The 22,437-nt window shown below is 41.0% G+C and overlaps 1 protein-coding gene and 2 pseudogenes across 3 annotated transcripts; 2 read left to right on the plus strand and 1 right to left on the minus strand.

The window, feature by feature from the left end:
* The first annotated feature begins 1,140 nt into the window (after positions 1-1,140).
* LOC143549690 (protein BREAST CANCER SUSCEPTIBILITY 1 homolog) lies at positions 1,141-5,379 on the plus strand (annotated as a pseudogene). Its single transcript, XR_013138175.1, has 13 exons — positions 1,141-1,195; positions 1,273-1,319; positions 1,392-1,462; positions 1,870-1,977; positions 2,086-2,576; positions 2,738-2,839; positions 2,956-3,699; positions 3,775-3,875; positions 3,941-4,127; positions 4,208-4,435; positions 4,516-4,681; positions 4,782-4,900; positions 4,981-5,379. The product of XR_013138175.1 is annotated as a protein BREAST CANCER SUSCEPTIBILITY 1 homolog (transcript).
* A 123-nt stretch (positions 5,380-5,502) lies between these two features.
* On the minus strand, positions 5,503-6,549 carry LOC143549704 (uncharacterized). Its single transcript, XM_077040551.1, has 2 exons — positions 6,462-6,549; positions 5,503-6,362 (listed from the first exon to the last, which is right to left on the minus strand). The coding sequence occupies exons 1-2, from the start codon at positions 6,547-6,549 to the stop codon at positions 5,503-5,505; spliced, it is 948 nt and encodes a 315-aa protein (XP_076896666.1).
* A 3,089-nt stretch (positions 6,550-9,638) lies between these two features.
* On the plus strand, positions 9,639-22,005 carry LOC143549691 (F-box protein SKIP19-like; annotated as a pseudogene). Its single transcript, XR_013138176.1, has 2 exons — positions 9,639-9,964; positions 21,393-22,005. The product of XR_013138176.1 is annotated as an F-box protein SKIP19-like (transcript).
* Positions 22,006-22,437: the final 432 nt, after the last annotated feature.

The raw sequence follows: 22,437 nt of genomic DNA on the forward strand, positions 1-22,437 counted from the left end.
GGTTATGTTAAAGGGCTTCGATGCCCCCTCACCATAGAGGGGCATTATAGCTTGGGGCTTCGATGCTCCCAAGGCACATGTGGTGTTGATGTGGCACTGCGCAGGGGCTTCGAAACCCCACCATAGAGACCAGTCTAAACTTCTTTTTAATATATATAAAATACTAGCTTTTATCCCCCGTATTACAGGGGCTGTTTTACATTTTCGTTTCTAATATTTATTTGTTTTTTTTTAATTTTAATTTTATTTATTGTAAGGAAGTTAATAACATACTTTGGCTATCTGCTATGGTGAGGGACACTGAAGCCCCTCCACAGTGCCACATCAGCGCCACGTGGGCACCAAAAGCCCAGTTATGGTTTAAAGCCCCCCTTAGGCGCCCCATTATATACATAAATATACATGTATGTGTGTGTATGAGAGAGAGAGAAGGCAGAAGGCGCCTCCCCCTCGGCGCCCAAAAAAACACCTCCACGGCGCCTATAGCGTGGAGTCTTAGGGTTTGATGATGAAATGTTTTACAAATAAATGAGATGTTATAACTCGTTTAAAAGCTGTTTGGGTTTGGTGAAACCTATGATCCACTTATTTTTTTTACTATAAAATTATTTCTTAATTACTATCTTAATTATAAATAATATGTTTTTTTAATCGGATATTAAATTTTAGTATATCCTTATTTTATAGAATTATCATATAAAATATTTGGTAACTTTAATTTTTAATTTAATGAGATGTTATAACTCGTTTAAGAGATCTGGGTTTGGTAAGACCCATACCCGTAAATTCGGGTCAAATACATGAAAAGTCTCAATTTACAAATAATGCAATCTGGTGGCTTGATAAAAGGTAGGAAACATCATTTATATTACATTTAAGATAATAATAATTTTATACTTGATTTGATCTTGAATTTAGCATTTCGTACAATATTAAAACAGTAAAACTACAAAGCTATCATCGTAAGTTACCCAATTTATTTTCACAAAATTCCTAATCATTTGCTAAGTTCCCGCTTGAAACCGCGGATGAAAATACTCCCGCCATACTTAAAATGTTCAATTTTCAATCTCACATTCACTTCCAATTTCACCTAATAAAAAGGAATCCACATTTCATCTTCAATTTCACATCACACCAATGGAGACCACTTCGCACCTCAGACGTATGGCGGAAGAGCTCAAATGCTCTATATTCTTAATTAATCCACATAACCTTTTAGCTCTTCGATAATCTATATTTCATTATTCTTCGTTTTTAATTACTTTTGCAGCTTGAGTCTTCTCAAGTCCGCTCACGTGCAATCATATATTCTGCAAGTAAGCTGTTTGCTTATTGTTATTAGGACCTTTTTGTTATGTTGACGGTTTATTGTTTACGATTGGTTTCAGTGTGCGTATTGATAAGTCTATGAAGTCCGATTCGACGTGTCCTGTATGCAAGGTTCCGTATAGGCGAAGAGGTATTTGTTTGAATTTAGTTTAGATCGGTAATAATAAAATTAGGTCTGTATTATATTGTCACACTTAACCTTATAAGCGATTGCGATTAAGGAGTGGATGATAGGAAATTTATTATAATGTTGTCGAACTCGCTAGGCACTAACTAGCAATTAATATGAATTAATCAGATTGGAAATCTTTATGTAATTTTTCAAAATTATATATACATGCACAAAAGAAATTATATATAATTTTTTTAAACTTATTAACCGGATTAGATTATGAGTATAATTCTAGATGTAAGCCAGAATTTGAACAATTTGGACAGGCTTCGACTGACTAACGAATTGTTGGTCCAATTAAGTATCGATGAATCAGTGACTGATTGCGTTTTTACAACACTGAAATATATTATATCCGGTTTCAGAGATTCATCCTGCTCCGCACATGGATAGTTTGGTAAGCATTTACAAGAACATGGAGGTTTCTTCAGGAGTCAACATCCTAGTCACTCAAACTGAGCCTCAAACACAAGGTATTGGTTTACTTGTCTAATATAAAATGTTTTGAACTTCATATGTATGCATTTGTCATAACACATGTTGCAAAGACTTGTTCAGACTGTTTTTTCTTGGCTATTTAGGGCATGAGGATCAAACCAACGATGAAACCATTTGTGGAAGTAAGAGAACCGGCGAAGCTTGCAGAACCACACCAAACATAAAGAAGCAAAAGAAAAACAAAGGGAAAAGCTCAAAAGGATCCTCAAAGAGGGCTAAAAGATGTGATTCTGATATTGTGAGACCGTCGTTTCCAACAAAGAAAAGGATCCAAGTGCCACAACATCCTCCACAAGAGACACCAACAAGGCCTGCAAATGTTGATTGTGGGAAAAGTGTGATTATTAAAGATGGAGCTCAAACTAATGTGTCTCGGCCAGAAGACACGGCTCATTTACACGAGGATGGTGATACATTATTTTCCCCTTTCTTTTGGTTAAGAAATGAGGAGAATAGTGAAGAACCTACACAACCTACACCGTTTGAACCTGTAAACGTGTCACCACCGGATGCTCCATGCTTCAGTGATATCAAGGATTCTTATGATGATCATCGTGATCAAGTGACGTCAAAGGTAGTTTTGTATTTAGTTGCTATTAGTTATCTTGATTTTTGAGCATTTACATCTAAAAGTTATTATTGATAGTTCATTAACCTGCATACAGTTCAGTCTAATGGCATATTTTATTAGCATGAATAACTAAATATTGATAATTCTTGAATGCGTTTTGACAGTGCCCATTGTTGCAGGATGGTAACATGTTTGATAGTGAAATGTTTGAATGGACACAGAGACCCTGCTCTCCTGAGCTCTGTGCAAGTCCAATAAAGATGCAGGTATTATAGTTTGTATAATTTTATATCAAGCTAAAATAAAAACTTATGCCATCCTAAATATGTTTACTTGCCCTATTTCTTGATATCGTGATACTGAATTTAGAATTGGGACACAGGACAAAGAATCTGATGTATGCGACAGAGTTCTAGAGAATGTGCACAATAAATTGGATGGAAAGAAGACCGGTACCATAGAAGTGGTTTTACCTACTTTATCCCCATTTCCAGTGAACGTGGTTAACCATGAAGCTAAAGTGAAAGGATCAAAGAAGAGAGCTAAAAAGAGTGGAGAAAGCACTCAAAAGAAGAGAGTTAAGAAAGATTCAGAAAAAGTTGCTGAGATTTGTACTGTGCCGTCAAAGACTAATCAAGATAATAACAGAAACACTAGTGAGCCTGTGAAACATAAGAAACAGAATCAAAGTGGCAAGAAAGTTGCACAAGAAGTTGTTGAAGAAGCTTCTAATCGTGGAGATGAAATTACAGCAAGCATGAAGAAAAAAGAAACCGCTGATCGGCCACATATACAAAGGACTAAAAGGTTGAAGAACCAAGATTCAAGAAGCAATAATAATAACATACCCGAACCTAACCAGAATCTCATCTCTCAGCTGCCTATAGAAGCCTGTACTTCAAGTAAACAAACTCAAAAAACTCGAGCTATCAAGGACAAAAAAGCTTCTAAAAAGGTGACATTTTCTACAAATGAGCCAACACCTTCAGAAAACAATGCAGCAAAGGTCAGCCGACCACTGGGAGAAGTTAATCATACAGGGAAGTCAAATGCAACATTCTTACATAAATGCAACACTCAATCGTATACGCAATGTGCTTTCTGCCAATCCACTGAAGAATCAGATGTATGTTTCAAAAATCCACATCTTTCTAAAACCATTTACTTCCTGAATTTCTAATCAGATGTATGTTTACTGCAGATTTCTGGATGCATAACGCACTACCTTAAAGGAAAGCCTGTAACTTTGGATCATGAAGGTGCATCACGCGCCGTACACGCACATAGGAACTGCACAGAGTGGTAATTATGTGAAAATAATGTTTTTCTTCTTTTTGTTGATGTTCTGACATTGTAAATGTATGCAGGGCGCCTAATGTATACTTTGAAGATGACATTGCTGTCAATCTGGAAGCTGAGCTGGCAAGAAGCAAAAGAATCAAATGCTCCTGCTGTGGATTAAAGTGTGCAGCTCTTGGTTGTTATGAAAAAAGTTGTCGCAGAAGCTTTCATTTCACTTGTGCAAAGCTAACACCTCAATGCCGATGGGATAATGTAAATATTTTTATGTTGTTTCACCTTACATTGAACATTATCAGTTGGTCAACTGATCGATTTCTATTTCTTTGCCACAGGATAATTTTGTCATGTTATGCCCACTTCATGCATCTCAAAAGCTGCCAAATGAAGCATGTGATTCTCAACTGAAAGAGAAAAAGAAATATGTTTCGAAGAGGCAATCTATAGTTAAACAATCTCAAGCTAATGCTTATGATACAGTTAGTGCAACTTCCTGTTGGGAGTCTTATGGGCTGTTTACAAAAATGGTTCTTTGTTGCTCAGCTCTCACAAATACTGAAAAGGTACGATAATATATTTTCATAATTTCACATATTGCAATTCATGTGAATATATATTTATGTTTTAATTTCTTAATTCACAGGAAACTGTTGAAAAGTTTGAGAAGTTATCTGGAGTTACAGTGTTGAAGAAATGGGATTCCAGGGTTACACATGTCATTGCATCAGTGGATGAGAATGGTGCATGTAGAAGAACCCTTAAATATTTGATGGGCATTATAGAGGGAAAGTGGATTCTTAATATTGAATGTAGTCATAGTTTTTTATGCATACTTATCAAAGTATTTGCTAGTGAATAAAAATTGTTCATTGCAAAGATATAATCTTTGTTCTTTTTGCATGCTAAAAGGGATCAAGGCTTGCTTGGAGGTCAAGAAACCTGTTGATGAACAACTTTATGAAATTAATCTAGATATTCATGGATTCAAGGGGGGTCCTAAACACGGTCGGTCTAGGCTGTTGAATAAGGTTTTTTCACATCTAAATTTCTTTTGTTTTTTTAATAAATACCGACATATTAATTCTGACATGTATCTTTTGTTTCGCAGGAACCAAAACTTTTTAATGGTTTTAAGTTCTATTTTACTGGAGATTTTGTAGCTTCTTACAAAGGATATTTACATGATCTTATAATTGCTGCCGGAGGAACAGTTCTGCATAGGAAGCCGGTACCTATGAACAATGAACAACAGTTTATAATTTATAGCCTTGAGCTTCCTGATAAGATGAAACCAAATGAGCAAAACCGGATTCTGAGTCAAAGAAAGTCTAACGCAGATACACTAGCAAGTTCATGTGGTGCGGTAGCTGTGAGCAACTCATGGATCTTAAACTCCATTGCTGCTTCTAAGGTCGAAAATCTTGATTAGAAAAGTTATTATCCTTCTGTTTTGAACTTTATTAAAATAATGTATAGAATATAATCATGGTTGAATTTATATCTGACTTTTGGCATATCATATATAAACTATTATGGAAAACCTTAATTGGTTTCCCTTTGTTTAAACTTCTGCTTGTGCTATGAAAAATATCATTTGGGTATTTTTTACATATTTACAAGACCAATAAATCTATACATTTTTACCGAATGTACATTCTTTGTCACCTTCTACAGCTTTTACATCTGGTTTTTTAACATGTTCATCTCCCTTTCCGTTCTTTTTCTCATTTAATTCAAAACATTTAAACATATGCTCTAATTCCGTAACCCCTTCTTCAATATCCACAATTTCATCGGTTTCTGATGTGAGACGCCTTCTATAGTTTTGAATTTTTTCTAAACTGCAACTAACTTTGACTCCCATTTCTTCCAATGTTGACCGCATTACCGTATTTTCTTCTTGCGCATCTGTTAATTCTCTCCTCATTGATCTATACTCATCTAATGATTTCAAAAGTTGTTCAGAAAGTGAGTTGTTACGGTCTTGAAGCTCCAAGGTCCCTTGTGTTTCTTTCCTTTTTCCTTCATGTTTATACACATCTGCGCATCCTTTAACCCTTTCTAACAACGTCTCATTTTGTTGCTTAAGGTTGTTTATATGTTCCTCCATTTCTGCTAACTCGTGTGCCTTTTTGGTCAACTCGCACATCATTATCTCCTTCTCTTTACCCAAACTCGAGCACATCATTTCAAGACTCTTACGCGTTGCCAAGCTTGCACTGAGTTCTCTTTTTAAGGTCTCCTTTTCATCAAATGTTGCAGGATCGGCTGGCCGTTTGTCTTTTGGGCTATGGCATGGGCTTGATTTTAGAAGGTCGCTTTGTTTGGTTCCAAACGATTGACAATTTTGAATCCTGGTTTGAACCATTTCGAGGATAGTCATCATTCTTGCCACCCTTAACATCCTTTTTCCATCATTTTGTTGTTTTTTGCATGCATCTTTGTGATCTTGAATAAGTTTTAATAGTAGTTTCACATTTGCAGCAACACCTAATGCATTATATATGTTTAAATCAATTTTTATCATTTTCATCATACAATGAGATGTTAATTGTTAAATGTCAAACAAAAAGCTGATTCAATGATTACCTTCTAAAGCTGCATCATCATAATTATTTTGTGGCTCAGTCGATACCTTGATCGGGTCTAGAGGTCTTTTATCCTTAAACTTACTCATATCTAAAATTAATTATGAAAAACAGTTAAAAGTATGATGTTGATTTGAGAATGATAAGAGGGATGAAGAGAGGGGATGAAGTTGGAAACATGGAAGCTTTCCCTCTCTTTCTCTCTATATTTTTTTTATTTTAAAATTTGTTTCAGAAATTGTTTAATGTTGGATGTTACAATCAATTCTATGATGTTTGGTGTCATTGGAAGATGGTTGGTTGGTATATTGATGGTGCCTGTTTCTTCCTACTTCATAGCTTATAATTATAACTTTTTCTATTTTTGATTTTCCTATGTGTATTAATAAATATTTAAAAATTAGATTTAAAATTCTCAACTGTAAATGTATATTTGCTCAAACACACTTCAAATTAAAAAATATATATATTGAAAATATTAATTAGAAGGATATATAATTTACTTGCAGAATATGTGAACGTAAACCTTTTGAATTTGGTTTTGAAATTTTCAAATTCAAATAACCTAAAACCAATACGATAAACTACCCTAGCATCAAAACCTCTTGGTTTAGTGTAACTAGAATTATGAGCTAAGCACATATGAAGAGTAAAGGCGTAGTAATTAGCCTTAGAAAGGTGTTCATGGATTGTTAATCGGTGATTGGTTACTTGATGATATTAGTTTATCATGTTTGTATACGTAAACCTAAACTGAATAAAATGATAATAAACATTTTAGAATCGGTTATATGCTGAATCTATTGATTGTTTTTTAATGTATACTTGTCCAACATAATATTAGCAGGTATAACTTTTGTAAATAAACCCAAATAACTATAAAGCATTCACCTCCGTTTAAATGATGGTAGGTGAGGTGTGTTAAATCTTTTGTTTTCTTGTCTGGTCATATGCAAAACATGTGATTTTGTTTTATAGTTGTATACGTGTATAACAACCGCTATACGCAGATATTTATTTGAACCGGCCCATGAGAATGTTAAGCAATAAGAGGGAAAAGTAGACTTGTTGGTCCGCATCCACAACACATTTCATTGTGAATGTTAATGAGATGGTCTTGCTAAATTGTTATTATAGATTTATAGTAGACACATTTTTAAAATATCTTGAAAGAAACGTGGTCTATTACTAAAATAGTCTTAAAACTACAGAAAATTATACATAATAGGTTCAACTGATCCAATAAGTATAATCGAAACCAAAACCGACAAACTCCTCAAACTTTGGTGCTTAATTTATCCATTTTCCGGTTCTAAATTATGTTTCATTTTTTTTTTCTTTTTTTATCTGTGTTAATCAGGATTGTTCTGGTTTGGTTGAACTGCTTTTAAATATTTTGTGATGAAATGCTTACTATGGTTTTAGAAAATAACAAACCAAACTTAATCAACTGGGCTGGATTGGTTGGCATGACCGTCATATATTGTTTGGTGGCTCGGTTTGGGTCGTTCGAACCAAATTTTTTTTTTCCTAAATCACTAATTTGTATTAAAAGATTTTAAAATAGTAATATATTTTCACGAAAAAAAAGAAAAAATAACTAAATGAAAAAAATATATATAAATAACAAATGTTAAACGACCGCTGTTTACACAACTTAATTCAAAAATACAAATCGGACCAAACCATTAAAACTGTCAAACTGAATGAATCATACCATCTGAATCATAAACGGCCAAAGTCACCGGTTCATTCAAATTAGACAGTCAATCAACAACTTATACAAACAAACAAACAAACAAGCGTACCCGATATTTCACCTCTCATAACATATAAACACAGAGCCAATCAATGTTTTACACATTCTCAATAATCGGGGGAAAGGACCAAAAACTTTTCCAAAGAACCTACACAGAACCAGCTAATAAGCTAGTGGTGGAGTGATAAGGGAGGGACTTGGTGCTTCATGTGACCTCATGGCCCCATCATTTAGTTTCGGCGGCACCAGATGATAATAAGGGACTAGGCGAGTAGGCGACTAGGTGGTGTTCGCTAGTTGAATACTTGGATCTTAAACTGAACGAGTGTTATTTTACCATATTTTCATGCCTTCGAACTAGTGTTCACATGCGTTGGCCTTAGGTGAGAGTTTTCATCGTATCAAAAGGTAAATGTGTATTTGGCCAGAAGGCTACTAGCCAATTTGAAAAATTCTTTAACCTTTAAAAATAATAGGCAAATTGGAAATAAAAAATCTCAATTTTTGTATATTGACTAATAATAACCCCAACTTTAAAAATCACAACCAGCGGTCCCAACTTTCAACTATTATTGTCTCAATGGACATCCGTTAAAAAACACTTAATGCCGTTAACTGTTTTCCCAAGAGTCAAACCGATGTTTTAGGTATTTTGATCGGAAAAACGATATGAGTCGACCGATTTAAAACTTATCTCGAACGGTGATTAAAATGACTTATTTTTGTTAATTGAAAATGCAAACACCCGAATTGAAACATGTTTCGTCGCTGGATCATTGTTTCAAGATAAGTTTTACATCGGTCGACTCGTATCGTTCTTTCGATTAAAATACCTAAAACATCGGTTTAAAACTCGGGAAAAAGCATAACGCGTTAGTGTTTTTTAACGAGAGTCTATTGAGACAAAAATAGTTAAAAGTTGATACCATTGGTAGTTATTTTTAAAGTTGAGAGCCAATACACAAAAGTTTGTGATTATTTATTTCAATTTACCAAAATAATAATAATTATTTTCATTTTCCCAAGTACTTAAATTTAATAATAATTATTTTCATTTTTCCAAGTAGTCTCGGGTTCGATCCTTGATGCCGACCGGATTTTCCCAGAGCATAAAAAAGCCTGTCGTGCGTTCGGGCGAGGTGAGCCAACTGGGTTTTACCAGGAACGCCAAGCCAAACTTAGATACCAGCGTGGATTCCGATAATGTTAACATAGTTTGGCCCGAATGAGATGATGGGGCCATAATACGGTCGTGATATCGCTTATGTGAGAAAGTCACCGTTCGAAAAAAAGCACTTTTAAATTTAATAGTACTGTTTTCCAATAAAAAGAGGACTTTTGTTCCCACACGTCACTTCCTTATAACCATCCAAACCAAACCAGTCAAAATCAACTCAAACCGGACTTGAGACACAGCACATGGCATCCACATCCACCTCACCGGAGTCCGAACCTCCAAACTGGCTTCACCTACCACCCGAACTCATGTCAATGATCCTTCAAAAGCTGGACGCCGTTGAGATCCTCAACAGCATACAGAAAGTATGCACCACGTGGCGCAAAATTTGCAAGGATCCGGCCATGTGGAAGGTCATTAACATGCTCGAATCGGTTGTGGATTGGGATACGGATTACGATCTCGTCAGTCTCACCAAACAGGCCGTCCATCGGAGTTCTGGAGAGTTGATTGATATTAACCTCGAGTGCTTTTGTACGGATGATTTGCTTCATCACGTTTCGTAATTGTACGGTTATTATTATTATTTTATTATTATTATTTTTCTTTTAGATCGGTTTGCGGTTTAATTGTTGTGAATTATATGTTACGTAACTGTTGTGAATTAGTTTCGATTTCAGTTAAATTTGATATAAGTGTAAACCCTACGTTATGAATTTTGTGGCGGAAGTTTGTTAGGTTAGGTGCTGAAGAAACACTAATTGACCCCGGGCAGATTACGGATAATCTGGGGGTTAAATAGATGTTTCCCACGAGGGGTTATGTTCGGCAAAGATGGTTCTTCTGGTGACCTGCAAAACAGACACCGTGAGCTCGTCACTTAGAAGGGGGGGGGGTACCTCCTTGTGACCACCCTCCGGCGTGAGAATCAGACTAGATTGCTCTTGAATATAAGTGTATATTAAGAGATTGCTAGAAAAGATAAGATGTGATAAGGTAATGTAATGTGTCCATACCATTCCAAGGTGTTGGAGTATTTATAGCAGAAGGTAGGTTTCCAAGCAGGTACAACCGGCTGAATAGTATTCCTGTTCTGCCAACTGTGGGCTACGCACGTGCCATGCTGGTGGTTGGTGGGTAGGCAGCGGCTGATAGTGACCAGGCCGGCTGTGTACTATTCCTGTTCCACCAACTGCAGGCTACGCACGTCCTCCGACAGGTTGGTGAGTAGGCAGCGGCTGATAGTGACATACAGTACAAGAGCGTGCTGCTCGTCATACTGTTATCAGTGAGCTGTCGTATCTTTGGTCAGATCTTTTGTCCATACCTCGTCAGGTACAGTACAAAATATCCTCCAGTATCGTACGGACTGGCTCATTTGTGCGGGAGTGTCCCCGGCTTTGTGCGGGAGTGTTCCCGGCTTGCTCACTCTTTCTTCAGGTGACATTACTGAATTATTTAAGAGTTAAGTGCCTTGTGCGTGTAGCCTTGCTGCGCGGGTAGCCTTCCCTGATGGCTAGTATCCGTTGCTGCGGGAACAGGCGGAGTACGTCGACCATTGAGAGGCTTTTCCTGCGGGAACAGCTTGCGTACGGCGCGTAAGGACGTCACGTCTCTGAGCATGGTGGGTCCTGCGGATCCAGTTGGTTTCTGCGCAGACGTCTCTTCAAGGTGAGTTGTGAGTTTAGCCTTTGCGCAGACGTCCCTGTTGAAGGTGAGTCTTGCGGGTTCAACTGCGCAGACGTCCCTCTTTGAGGTGAGTCTTGCGGGTCCAACTGGGCTCTGCTGGGACCTACCTCTTCAAGTCCCCCCAGTCCAATGTTCTTCTCATGAATTAATAAGTGAGGTGAACTTTTGGACTTAAGCAAAGGGTTTTGAAAAAGGTTTTAGTTTTAAGGTTTTTCATGGGGATTCTTCCCGCGGAAGTCCTAGTGTCACGTGCAGAAATTCCCGACTTTTCTGCTTGATCTTTGGGTATGCTGCGGGTAGGTCTGTAACCTCCTCGCAAGTCAGGAGCGTTAAGTTCCACTTGTATAGATTCTCCCTGAGGTTTTGGTAGTTTTGAACATAGTGATCAATTATGTTAAAACAACCAATTCCATCTTGGAGCTTCAAACAATCTAGTTCTCGACGTTCCCGCTATGCGGGGATGTTATTCCCGTTTCCGCAAGCATGGCCCAGAAGATTCTTCTTGGTTTCAATTCCCTGCGGAGTGTTAGGTATGTGAAGGGTTTCGCCTTGACACTGTACCCGCACTCGTCTTATAGTTACTTTACTTCCAAGGTATTCCTGGCTTCAATTCCCTGCGGGTGCTAAGTATATGAAGGGTTTTGCCTTGACACTGTACCCGCACCCGTCTTATAGTTACTTGGTTGCCGAGGTATTCTTGGCTTCAATTCCCTGCAGGTGCTAAGTATGTGAAGGGTTTTGCCTTAACACTGTACTCGCACCTGTCTTATAGTTACTTGGTTGCCAAGGTAAGGGGTATAGTCCCGCTTACTTTTGAATCTTTTTGAAATTCGAAGGGTTGGTGAAAGGATAAGAACAGTCCAAACTGTTGAAATGTCGTCCGACGGTTTCTTCTGGCAGTGTCAGGACGTGCAGGAAGTTATGACGATGTGACAGTATATGGTCATTCCAGACGCTTTTTCAGGCGCGTGGGCGCGAGTTTTCGGGCGCGTGGCCGCGAAGTTTACGGCACGCGTCCTGTCAACAGCTGTTTCCAGCTTGCTTTTTCCCCGTGTCATAGTTTCATTGCACCAGTGTTTTCCTCTCTCTTCCGCATTAAATTCATCGCATTCATTGCGATGAGTATATAAAGGGAGGAGAGGTTGCATCTCAACTCACAGTTTCACCTCTCTTCTTCTTCTAAACGATTTCCGGCGAATACTCTTAACTTTTCTGTCGAGCATTCTCCTGAAATCGTTCTTCTTTACATCCAAAAAATGTCTTCTGTTCATGATCTTGAGGCTACCGCCGAGGAGTCTGACGTGTATGCCGAGAATCCGTCGTCCACGTCGGACAAGGATGACAAGAGTACTGCTGACGAGTGCCAGTCTGCTCTTCCGGTCGACCTCTATCAGTACGTCGTCAGGAAGTTCATGCTCGAGCCTTTCGAGCCTGAGTTTCCTGCACCTCATCAGACGGTGTACGATGCCCCCAAGGGCAAGATAGGGGTGTACGCTGCATTCTTCGTCTATGAGAATCTCAGGTTCCCATTGAAGAAGTTTGTATACCGTGTTCTGGAGAGACACGGTGTGCATCTGACTGAGGTACACCCAATGGCGATCGCCAAGATCCGCCATTTCGAGTGGGTGTGTCTCATTCTGGGTGTGGAGCCCCATGTTGACCGCCTGATGACCTTCTATTCCTGGAGGTGCATCCAGGGGTGGTATACATTGGTCAATCGGATCAAGGGTTTGAAGATCAGCGCTACCGAGCGCAGTCTTTGATCTTGGAAGCGGGAGTTCTTCTATATCTCCGCTCGCGTCGTCCCCATAGCGATGACGTTCAAGAACGGGAGAGCTCTCCTAAACCTTCACGCCTCCAACTACCAGGAGGCGGAATGGTTCTCCAAGGTTTCCCGGATCCAGTCTCCGGTTTACCGCTTTGCGGAGTCCGGGATGGTGATGCTCGGGATGAGCCGGGTGTGGAAGGAGGTGTCACAGATTCCCATCGTCCTCGAATACGGTTTGAACTCTGTCCCTTACGGTATGCTTCATATTATCCGTTAATTTAGGGTTTTTGTTCTAACCGTTTTTTCTTTTTGTTTTCAGAGGGAAACGACTTGCAGTCTCTCCTGCAGCCGCGGGAGAGTGATGGTCCCGCTCGGATGGGTACTCGTGCTCTAGATGAGAACGAGTTGCCCATCCTTGAGCAAACGGCGGATATGTTCGTGGAGGTCTACCCGCCGGGCCACCCGATTCTAAGCGCCACGCGGCCAGGTAAGGAGTTGTTTAACCCTCGACCTGTCAATGCTCAAACCTCTGCTGGAATTCCTCTAATCTTGTTATCTTCTGATGAGGAATCCGCAGATGGTCCATTCTTCGTGAGGAAGAAGAAGGCTGCCGGCGGGAAGGGGAAGGCGAAGGTTGCCTCCACTGCCGATCCGGTGAATCGGTCTGACTCAGAGACCGAAAGCGAGGAGGTGGCGGGGAACCCTGGTGGTGTTGAGATAACTGCTCCGGAGGTTGAGACGGCTGTCACCTCCGGGCAGCCCAGTACAGCGACGGTGACCGGCGTAAAGAGGCCGGTTCCATCGGGTTCGTCCCCGCCTGTTCGTACCTTCAAGCTCAAGAGGACTCGTAAGTACAAACTTCCTTCACTTTTAACTTCATATTTTTCCGCCATTATACTTTTATATCTTTTCTTCGTGTAGGCGTGGATGCTACCGCATTCCAGGGTGGAGCGGGGAGGAGCACCTCCGGACCCATGATGGTAGGTTTGGTCAACCTACCTGAGGCGATGACCCAGGCGGCTGCGCCTGCTTCAGTTGGTTCAGTTGCTCACTCGGTTGAGGCAACTGCTCCAACTGTGACGACGTCTCCGCCGGTTGTCAGTGCCATATTCACTGATTCTTTCACTGAGCCGGCGGTGAGTTTTTCTGTGGTCTCTTCCGCAGCGACGACCGCGATTGTGAGTTCACTTCCGGTGAGTTCACCTCCGTTGGTCTCTACCACGGCGGCCTCCGCCATGCCTCCTCCGGCGCCGGCGACTACGGCCGGTCCTTCAGGTATGTCCGGGGTTGCGGCGTCTAGCCAATCTCTGCCTCCTTCCCATCTGCCTAACCTCTTGGATGGATATCCGTTAGGTTCGGGTGATGGGTTTGGCGGCTACAGGCCTGTCGTCGACCCTAGAGGTGCGTAGGGTTATTTTGGCCTGTTATGTTTTTTATATATATTTTTGTTTTTATCATCTTTTCCTAACTGCTTTTTGTTTTTGCAGTGTCGGATTCGAATGAGGTGTTTGTTTCGCGGTGGAACATCCGCCGGGGAACCACCCTTCGGATGGCTGTGGATTGCGTCGAGTGGGGCGCTGGGGGAAGCAATGTCAAGCTACCAGGAGGGTAAGCTGACAAATGAGCTCCGGATTCTCCTAGCTCGAATGCAGCCGCGCGTCGAGCTGCTTTGTCGTGAAAACGACAAGTTAAAGGCAGCTCGTATCCAAGAAGTAACTCAGGCGCGGGCTGCCCGAGAGGAGAACAGGAGGCTCTCCGCTGTTGCTGCGGATAAGGAGAAGGCCTTCAAGTCCCTCGAGGTTGAAGTTCAGGCCCGTCTCGAGGCCCGTTCCAAGGCTGCCCAAGCTGTTAACGAACAGCTTCGGCTGGCTAAGGAAACTGCACGGAACGCAACTGAGAGGGCCACCAAGGCTGAAGCTGTTGCTGAGCCTCTACGCCTCGAGAATGAGGAACTTAAAGCCAAACTAGAGAGGCTCCAACAGGCTCATGATGCCTTGGCCATGGAAGACGCCAAGAAGCTCCAAGAGATCTTGGACCAGAGGGGCGTGCTTGACCATACTGAGCGTAAGCTAAAGGGCGTCGAAGAGGCTGCGGCTAAAAAAGTGTTGCTTGCCAACCTTAACAAAAGTGAAGCCGAACGCGCCCGTAACCAAGCTCAAGCTGCCCTCCAGGAGGCTCTGGTTACCAAGGAATGGCTTCTACGAGAAGCGTTGTCGCAGGTAAGCTTAGCTTCATAATGTCTTCACGCTTTTCTTTATACTTAGAAAAGGTTTTGATACTTGTCTTTGTTTTGTAGATTGTGCATCGGGTCTTCACGGACACATCATATGACGATGCCATGAGCGCGGCCCTCAACGCTTCTCATGAGGATGGGGAAAAGGCTGGCTTCCTGCTTGGTCTAGGGTTCGTTGAGAAGGGCATCCCTCCTTCCAACTTCCCTTTATATGATTTGGACACTGAAGCTGCTTATGACCAAGCAGTGAACCAGTATGCTGCCTTCCCGCATCCAGTGGTGGAGAAGGTGAACGAAGTTGCTGCTGCTGATGATGGGTTAACCATTCTCAAGACCTTCCTTGAACCGCCACAGCCAAGCGATGGTGCGGGTACAAGTGGGTTTGGAGGAAGTGGTCCTGAAGCTTGAACCTTTAGATCCTTTTCCACTGTTAGGATAGGTTTATGTTTTTGTATAGATTTACACTCTTGTAGGCGGGTAGATACCCGGGCATTCTTGTAATACTTGAATTTTTATGGAATGTAAATCCTTTGTGCGGGTAGGACCGTCACTCTTGCTTTATAAACGTTATACGACTTGCTCATGCATATTATAGTTTAATTTGGCACTTGTTTTGCCGCATAAACAATATATGATTCGCTTGTGCATACTCTAGTTTAACTTAGCAATTTCTTAAGTACTTTGAATAAGTTAACCTATCAACGTGGCAGATAATAGGTTAAAAGTTTTGCTTCCTCTTTCGTGATTGTGCGGGTAAGACCGCTACTTGCACTTAGTAGGATGGCTAAACTTTACCTATATCTGACCTGCGTGGAGGTTTTCCTCATTTTTTCCTTGAAGATATTTTCTAAGTGTTCTGAATAAGTTAACCGTTCGACGCGCGGTTGTCAATAGGTTAAAGTTCCGTTTCCTATTATCATGATTGTGCGGGTAAGGCCGTCACTTGCATTTAGTAGGGTGACCAAACTTTACCTATGACTGACCTGCGTGAAGATTTTCCTCATCTTTTCCTTAGAAACTGTTGCCTTTTTTTGTGTTTATGCAGGTTTTGCCGCCTTCCACACGCAATGACTTCTCTTCACACTCATTTATGCGGTGAAAACCGGCATCAGTGTTTTGAATAATTAACCGTTCGACGCGCGGTTGTCAATAGGTTAGTTCGGTTTCCTCTATCATGATTTGTGCGGGTAGGACCGGCACTTTCATTTAGTGGGATGACCCAACTTTACCTATGACTGACCTGCGTGAAGGTTTGCCGTTTTTTGTGTTTATGCGGGTTTTGCCGCCTTCCACACGCAACGACTTGTTTTCCCACTTATGTATGCGGTGAAGATCGGCATATCAGTGTGGAAAGTTCATTAAGTATAAATGTAAGACCATCAGCGTCAATGTGATAAGGAGAATCATTTCCATTAGAAGTGGCTCTGGGCCTTTTCTTTTACAAGTTTGGAATTGATCTACATGCAGACTGTGTAATTGAGCTCCCTTCCATGTTCTTGGGAGTGTCATCGAGCCTTTCGAGCCGATATGCACTTGGTTCGGAATCTCGTTGTTTACGCACTATGTAGTCTCCGACATTGAAGCTGCAGTTTTATTCGTGTTTTCCCCAACTGGGGTTCTACACGCATTAGCCTGCTCAGCGTTCATTACGCCACGAGGTGCGTGAGCGTCCCATCTCTGACAAATGCTTCGACGATGTCCTTCAAGTCTACGCATTCCTCGGTGTTGTGGCCTCTTGTCCTGTGGAAGTCACATAATTTGCTCTGATCAGCGTTGTGACGCTCTCGGATTATTGGAGCCTTTGGCCATGGGAGCCTCTCGGTGTCGAATATCTCGGTGACGCTTTTGGTGAGTGTCGTCCATCTGGAGTTCCGGTTCGACGACTGCATGTTATCCTTTCCGCCTAACCGAGGGTGCGAGCCGGATGAGGTGTCAAAGTTTACCCTTGACTGCCAAATGCCTAGCTTCCTCTTTTTGTTTAATCGGGCGGTAAGGACATTGTTTTCTCTTGTTTTCTGGGTGTAGAGGTTTAAGCTCTGGGGAAGATCTCTACCCAGTTGTTTTTCCGTTTCCGCGAAGCGTTTAGCTGCTGTCATGATGGCATCCCATGTGGATGGCATGCCATCTTTACCCGTTAAGGTGCGGATGAGCTCTGGGTCTTTTGTGCCCTGGATGAAAGCAACGCGAACAAGTTCTTCGCTAATATTACCCAGACTTAGCTTCTTTATGTTGAAGCGAGTGATGAAGTCTAGCAAAGATTCATCTTCCTCTCGAATGCAATTGAGGATTGTCCATTGCTCTTCGGTATACTTTCTTTGTTGGCTGAAGTGTTGGCTAAACTTCTGTTGGAAGTCTGCCCAATCATAGATGTGGTGGACCGGTAGACGGTCAAACCACGCTCTAGCTGCTCCAACCAACGTCATCTGGAACATATAACACCACGTGGGTTCCGTCCAGTTGCTGACGGTTGCCCCCGCTATGAATCTGTTCAAATGATCGTCTGGGTCGGATATACCATCATAGGTGCCGATGTTGGACATCTGTTTGGCACTTCTTGGGGCGATTGCTTCCGCAATGTCCCTTGCAAACTTGGAGGTTCCCGCATTTGCAGCGGTTGGTCTGAAGGTTTTAGAGAAGTCACGTGGGTTTCCACCAGCGTTTTTTGGTTTGAAGGTTTCTCCAAAATTCCTTCTTGGTTGGAAGTCTGTTTCCTTACGCTTCCCTTTCGCCTTATGGCGAGGGTTTACGTCGGTGTCGGATTCCTCCGAATCATCATCCAAGTAATCGCACTCATTGCTCATGTTGAGCTGTTGTCGAGTGCTTCCGAATTCGTCAGCCTGTTGGAGTGAACGTAAGCGTTCATCCAACTCAGCTTGGAATTCCCTTTGACGTTTTTCCGCCCACGCTTTAACTTGTTCGAGTGTTTGGCGGGGGAGCCTCGTCTGTTGTCTCTCCAACTGGGTATTGGTGAATCCCAGTGAAGGATTGTTTACTGCACTTGCCCCGGCTCGGGTAACTGAGGTAGTGTTCGTAAAATTTACTGCACTTGCCCCGGCTTGGGTAACCGGGGTAGTGTTCGTAAAAATGTGTATTCGCCGGTGTTCCCCCCAGTAGCTGGGGTTGTGGTTACCGGGGTTTCTTGGTTACTCCCTGGCCTGGGGACCGAAGTAACGTTAACCATCTTTTCGGAGGTTTTGAAAAAAAACTGAGAATTAGTTCTAGCTTTTATGCACGGATGGCGCCAATGAAGAAACACTAATTGACCCCGGGCAGATTACGGATAATCTGGGGGTTAAATAGATGTTTCCCACGAGGGGTTATGTCCGGCAAAGATGGTTATTCTGGTGACCTGCAAAACAGATACCGTGAGCTCGTCACTTAGAAGGGGGGGGGGGTACCTCCTTGTGACCACCCTCCGGCGTGAGAATCAGACTAGATTGCTCTTGAATATAAGTGTATATTAAGAGATTGCTAGAAAAGATAAGATGTGATAAGGTAATGTAATGTGTCCATACCATTCCAAGGTGTTGGAGTATTTATAGCCGAAGGTAGGTTTCCAAGCAGGTACAGCCGGCTAAATAATATTCCTGTTCTGCCAACTGTGGGCTACGCACGTGCCATGCTGGTGGTTGGTGGGTAGGCAGCGGCTGATAGTGACCAGGCCGGCTGTGTACTATTCCTGTTCCACCAACTGCAGGCTACGCACGTCCTCCGACAGGTTGGTGAGTAGGCAACGGCTGATAGTGACATACAGTACAAGAGCGTGCTGCTCGTCATACTGTTGTCAGTGAGCTGTCGTATCTTTGGTCAGATCTTTTGTCCATACCTCGTCAGGTACTGTACAAAAGATCCTCCAGTATCGTACGGACTAGCTCATTTGTGCGGGAGTTTCCCCGGCTTTGTGCGGGAGTGTTCCCGGCTTGCTCACTCCTTCTTCAGGTGACATTACTGAATTATTTAAGAGTTAAGTGCCTTGTGCGTGTAGCCTTGCTGCGCGGGTAGCCTTCCCTGATGGCTAGTATCCGTTGCTGCGGGAACAGGCGGAGTACGTCGACCATTGGGAGGCTTTTCCTGCGGGAACAGCTTGCGTACTGCGCGTAAGGACGTCACGTCTCTGAGCATGGCGGGTCCTGCGGATCCAGTTGGTTTCTGCGCAGACGTCTCTTCAAGGTGAGTTGCGAGTTTAGCCTTTGCGCAGACGTCCCTGTTGAAGGTGAGTCTTGCGGGTCCAACTGGGCTCTGCTGGGACCTACCTCTTCAGGTGCAGTATAATGTGATTGGATTTATATTTTAGATTTGAGATTGATTGAATGTGTTTTTAAGTCAGTTTGGTAACCGTAGCCGAAAACCGAACTGTGATCCGAAAAAATTAAGCGAACAAAACCGACGGTTATGGTTAAGTGAATATGATTAATGGATTAAATTTCTATATTGTGCGTTTCTTATTCTTTTAGATCGGTATTCAGTTTAATTGTTGTGAATTATGATAAATATGTTACGTAACTACTTTTGGTTTCCGTTAATTTGGACGTTTTGAAGCGTAAACCCTAGGTTATGAATTTAGTGATAGGAACTGTTAGTTTGTTAGGTTAGGTGCAGTATAATGTGTTTTTTAGGTCAGTTTGATAACCATAACTGAAAACCGAACTGTGAGATGAAAAATTAACCATAACCGAACAAAATATGGTTAAGTGAATATGATTAACCGGTCACATTTCTCAATTGAACGTTTCTCTCTAATTCCATCTGTATCTCATGAATCATGATGCATAAGTAACATAATTACTCTCAATTTCAGTTAATTTCGATATTTCTATTTTTTAAGTGTAAACCTTAGGTTATATTATTTGTGGTAGAAACTGTTAGTTTGTTAGGTTATGCGAAGTATAATGTGATTGGATTCATACTTTAGATTTGAGATTGCTTGAATGTGTTTTTTAGGTCAGTTTTTTACTTTTTTTAACCGTAGCCGAAAACCGAACTGTGAACCGAATAAATGCGGCGGTTATGGTTAAGTGAATATGGTTAACCGATTACTGATTACATTTCTAAATTGTATGCTTCTTATTCTTTTAGATCGGTATTCAGTATAATTTTTATTAATTGTGATGCTATGTGACGTAATTACTCTTGATTTCGGTTAATTTGGACGCTTATAAGTGTAAACCCTAGGTTATGAGTTTAGTTTTGGAAACTGTTAATTTGTTAGGTTTGGTGCAGTATAATGTGAATGAGTTAATACTTTAGATTGAAGAACGGCTTGGTAAGTTCAAATTAGGTGTTTATGGCTTTGAGATTGCTTGAATGTGTTTTTTAGGTAATTTTGCTAACCATGACTGAAAACCGAACCGTGAACCTAGAAAGTTAACCAAAACTAACCATAATCGAACAAAACCAACGGTTGTAGTTAAGCGAATATGATTAACCGATTACATTTCTCAACTGCACGTTTCTGTCTAATTCCATTGGTGCTCAGTTTAGTTCCTGAATCATGATGCATAAGTAACGTAAATTATTCTCGATTTCAGTTAATTTTGACATCTATACCTATTTTGATTTCTAAGTATAAACCCTAGGTTATGAATTGTGATGTGGAAACTGTTACTTTTGATAGGTTGGGCCTAGAATTTGGAACATAGGCAGTATAATGTTATTGATATCATTTTTGAGATGAAGAATGGCTTGGTAAAATCACATTAGGGCTTTCACGTGTGCTTCTCATCCGTTCTTGATGATTTTGTTTATGGATTTTGGATTATTTGATTATGATTTTAAGGTCAGTTTGATGATCATAATGTGTGATGTTAATCTATAAATTGATGTGAATTCATAACTTGATGCCATCTTTTATTTGTTTTGTTGATTATTATCAGAAGATTTTGAACTTTTATATAATCATTGTTGTAGAACATGTTAGGAGCTACTCGACCGGTGGGGGTACCAACTAGCGATTAATCAGATTGGAATTTTTATATGTAATTTTCAGTTTTACACACGCGCGCACACACACACACACATTTTTATATGTTATCTTTTGAAATAGGCAGGTTTTAACCCCTCCTCGACCCAGTCAGGATCTAAATCGCTGGAAATTGCTGGATCTAAGGCCTATTAGGGGCTATTTTGACTGGCTTTGACCGATTAGCGATTAATATCCCTATTACCAAAAGTTTAATCAATAGAGGACCGATTAGCGATCAGTCCCGACTAATTGCCACCTGGTTTTTTTTTTCCGATTTTTTCAACCATGCATATAATTATATCACATTATTGAAACATAAGCTATATGTTTTCTTGTGCATACAGTTCAAGTAAGCTGAAAAGGCTCTGCCTTTCAAACTGCTACAATGTCACAAGCAGCGGGTTGAGTAACGCAGTTAAAAAGCTACCACAGCTGGAACAACTTCACCTTTACTACACCTCCATCAATGTGGAAGACATTGAACTAATTGGACAAAACTGCCCTCGTCTCAACTCCTTCAAGTTGAACAAAGAGTTCAGCCGACCCCATATTGAATTTGATGGTGACGCCTTTGCAATTGCAAATAGCATGCCCGAGTTACGCCATTTGCAGTTATTTGGAAACAAAATGACCAACGAAGGTCTTCAAGCCATTTTACATGGCTGCACTCACCTAGAATCACTTGATGTTCGCCGGTGTTTTAACCTTAACCTTGCTGCTGGGAATTTAGGAAAACTGTGTTTAGAGCGGGTTCAAGATTTTAAGCATCCTAACGACTCAACAAAAAACTGCGGGTTTATTGTTCAAGCTCATGCGTATGATGACATTGATGATATGTATTCGTCTGGATATTCTGATGTGGATGACTTTTCGGAAGATGGATTTTATGAAGAAGACTATGAATTCTCTGTTGGCAGTGTCATTTCTGACGAGGATGATTATGAATATTATGATTGAAAAGTTTAACTCGTTAATAAGTATGACCAAATTTGTTGAATTGCCTGAATTTTATGTTATTAAATATTAATGCTTATGCCTTATGTTGGTTTACATGGGTTAGTTGGTTTGGAGATATTGACTTGGAGTGTTTATAATTCGGAATATATAGTAACAATATGTTATTTGGATTATTTGGAGTTAGGTTTGTTTTGCACTTTCGCCCTGATAAACGCAAATACGCATTTGCAGATGACTCGATCCAAATAGTCAGTTCTATATATGTTTAATCCGAATAACAGCCCGATTAGTGTATGATTGTTTGTGTTTTTGGAGTTGCAATTGTATGCCCTATGAACCGTTTTGTGAAACGGGTCTCAGTTTCAACTGAACGGACGGTTTGATATCGGTTTAACAACTCTATTGAAATCGGTTTTGAAGCAGTTAAAATCT

Source organism: Bidens hawaiensis, unplaced genomic scaffold (genome assembly GCF_021521415.1).
Source record: "Bidens hawaiensis isolate Kalapana, Puna unplaced genomic scaffold, B.hawaiensis_p1.1 tig00015763_1, whole genome shotgun sequence".
Classification (NCBI taxonomy): Eukaryota; Viridiplantae; Streptophyta; class Magnoliopsida; order Asterales; family Asteraceae; genus Bidens; species Bidens hawaiensis.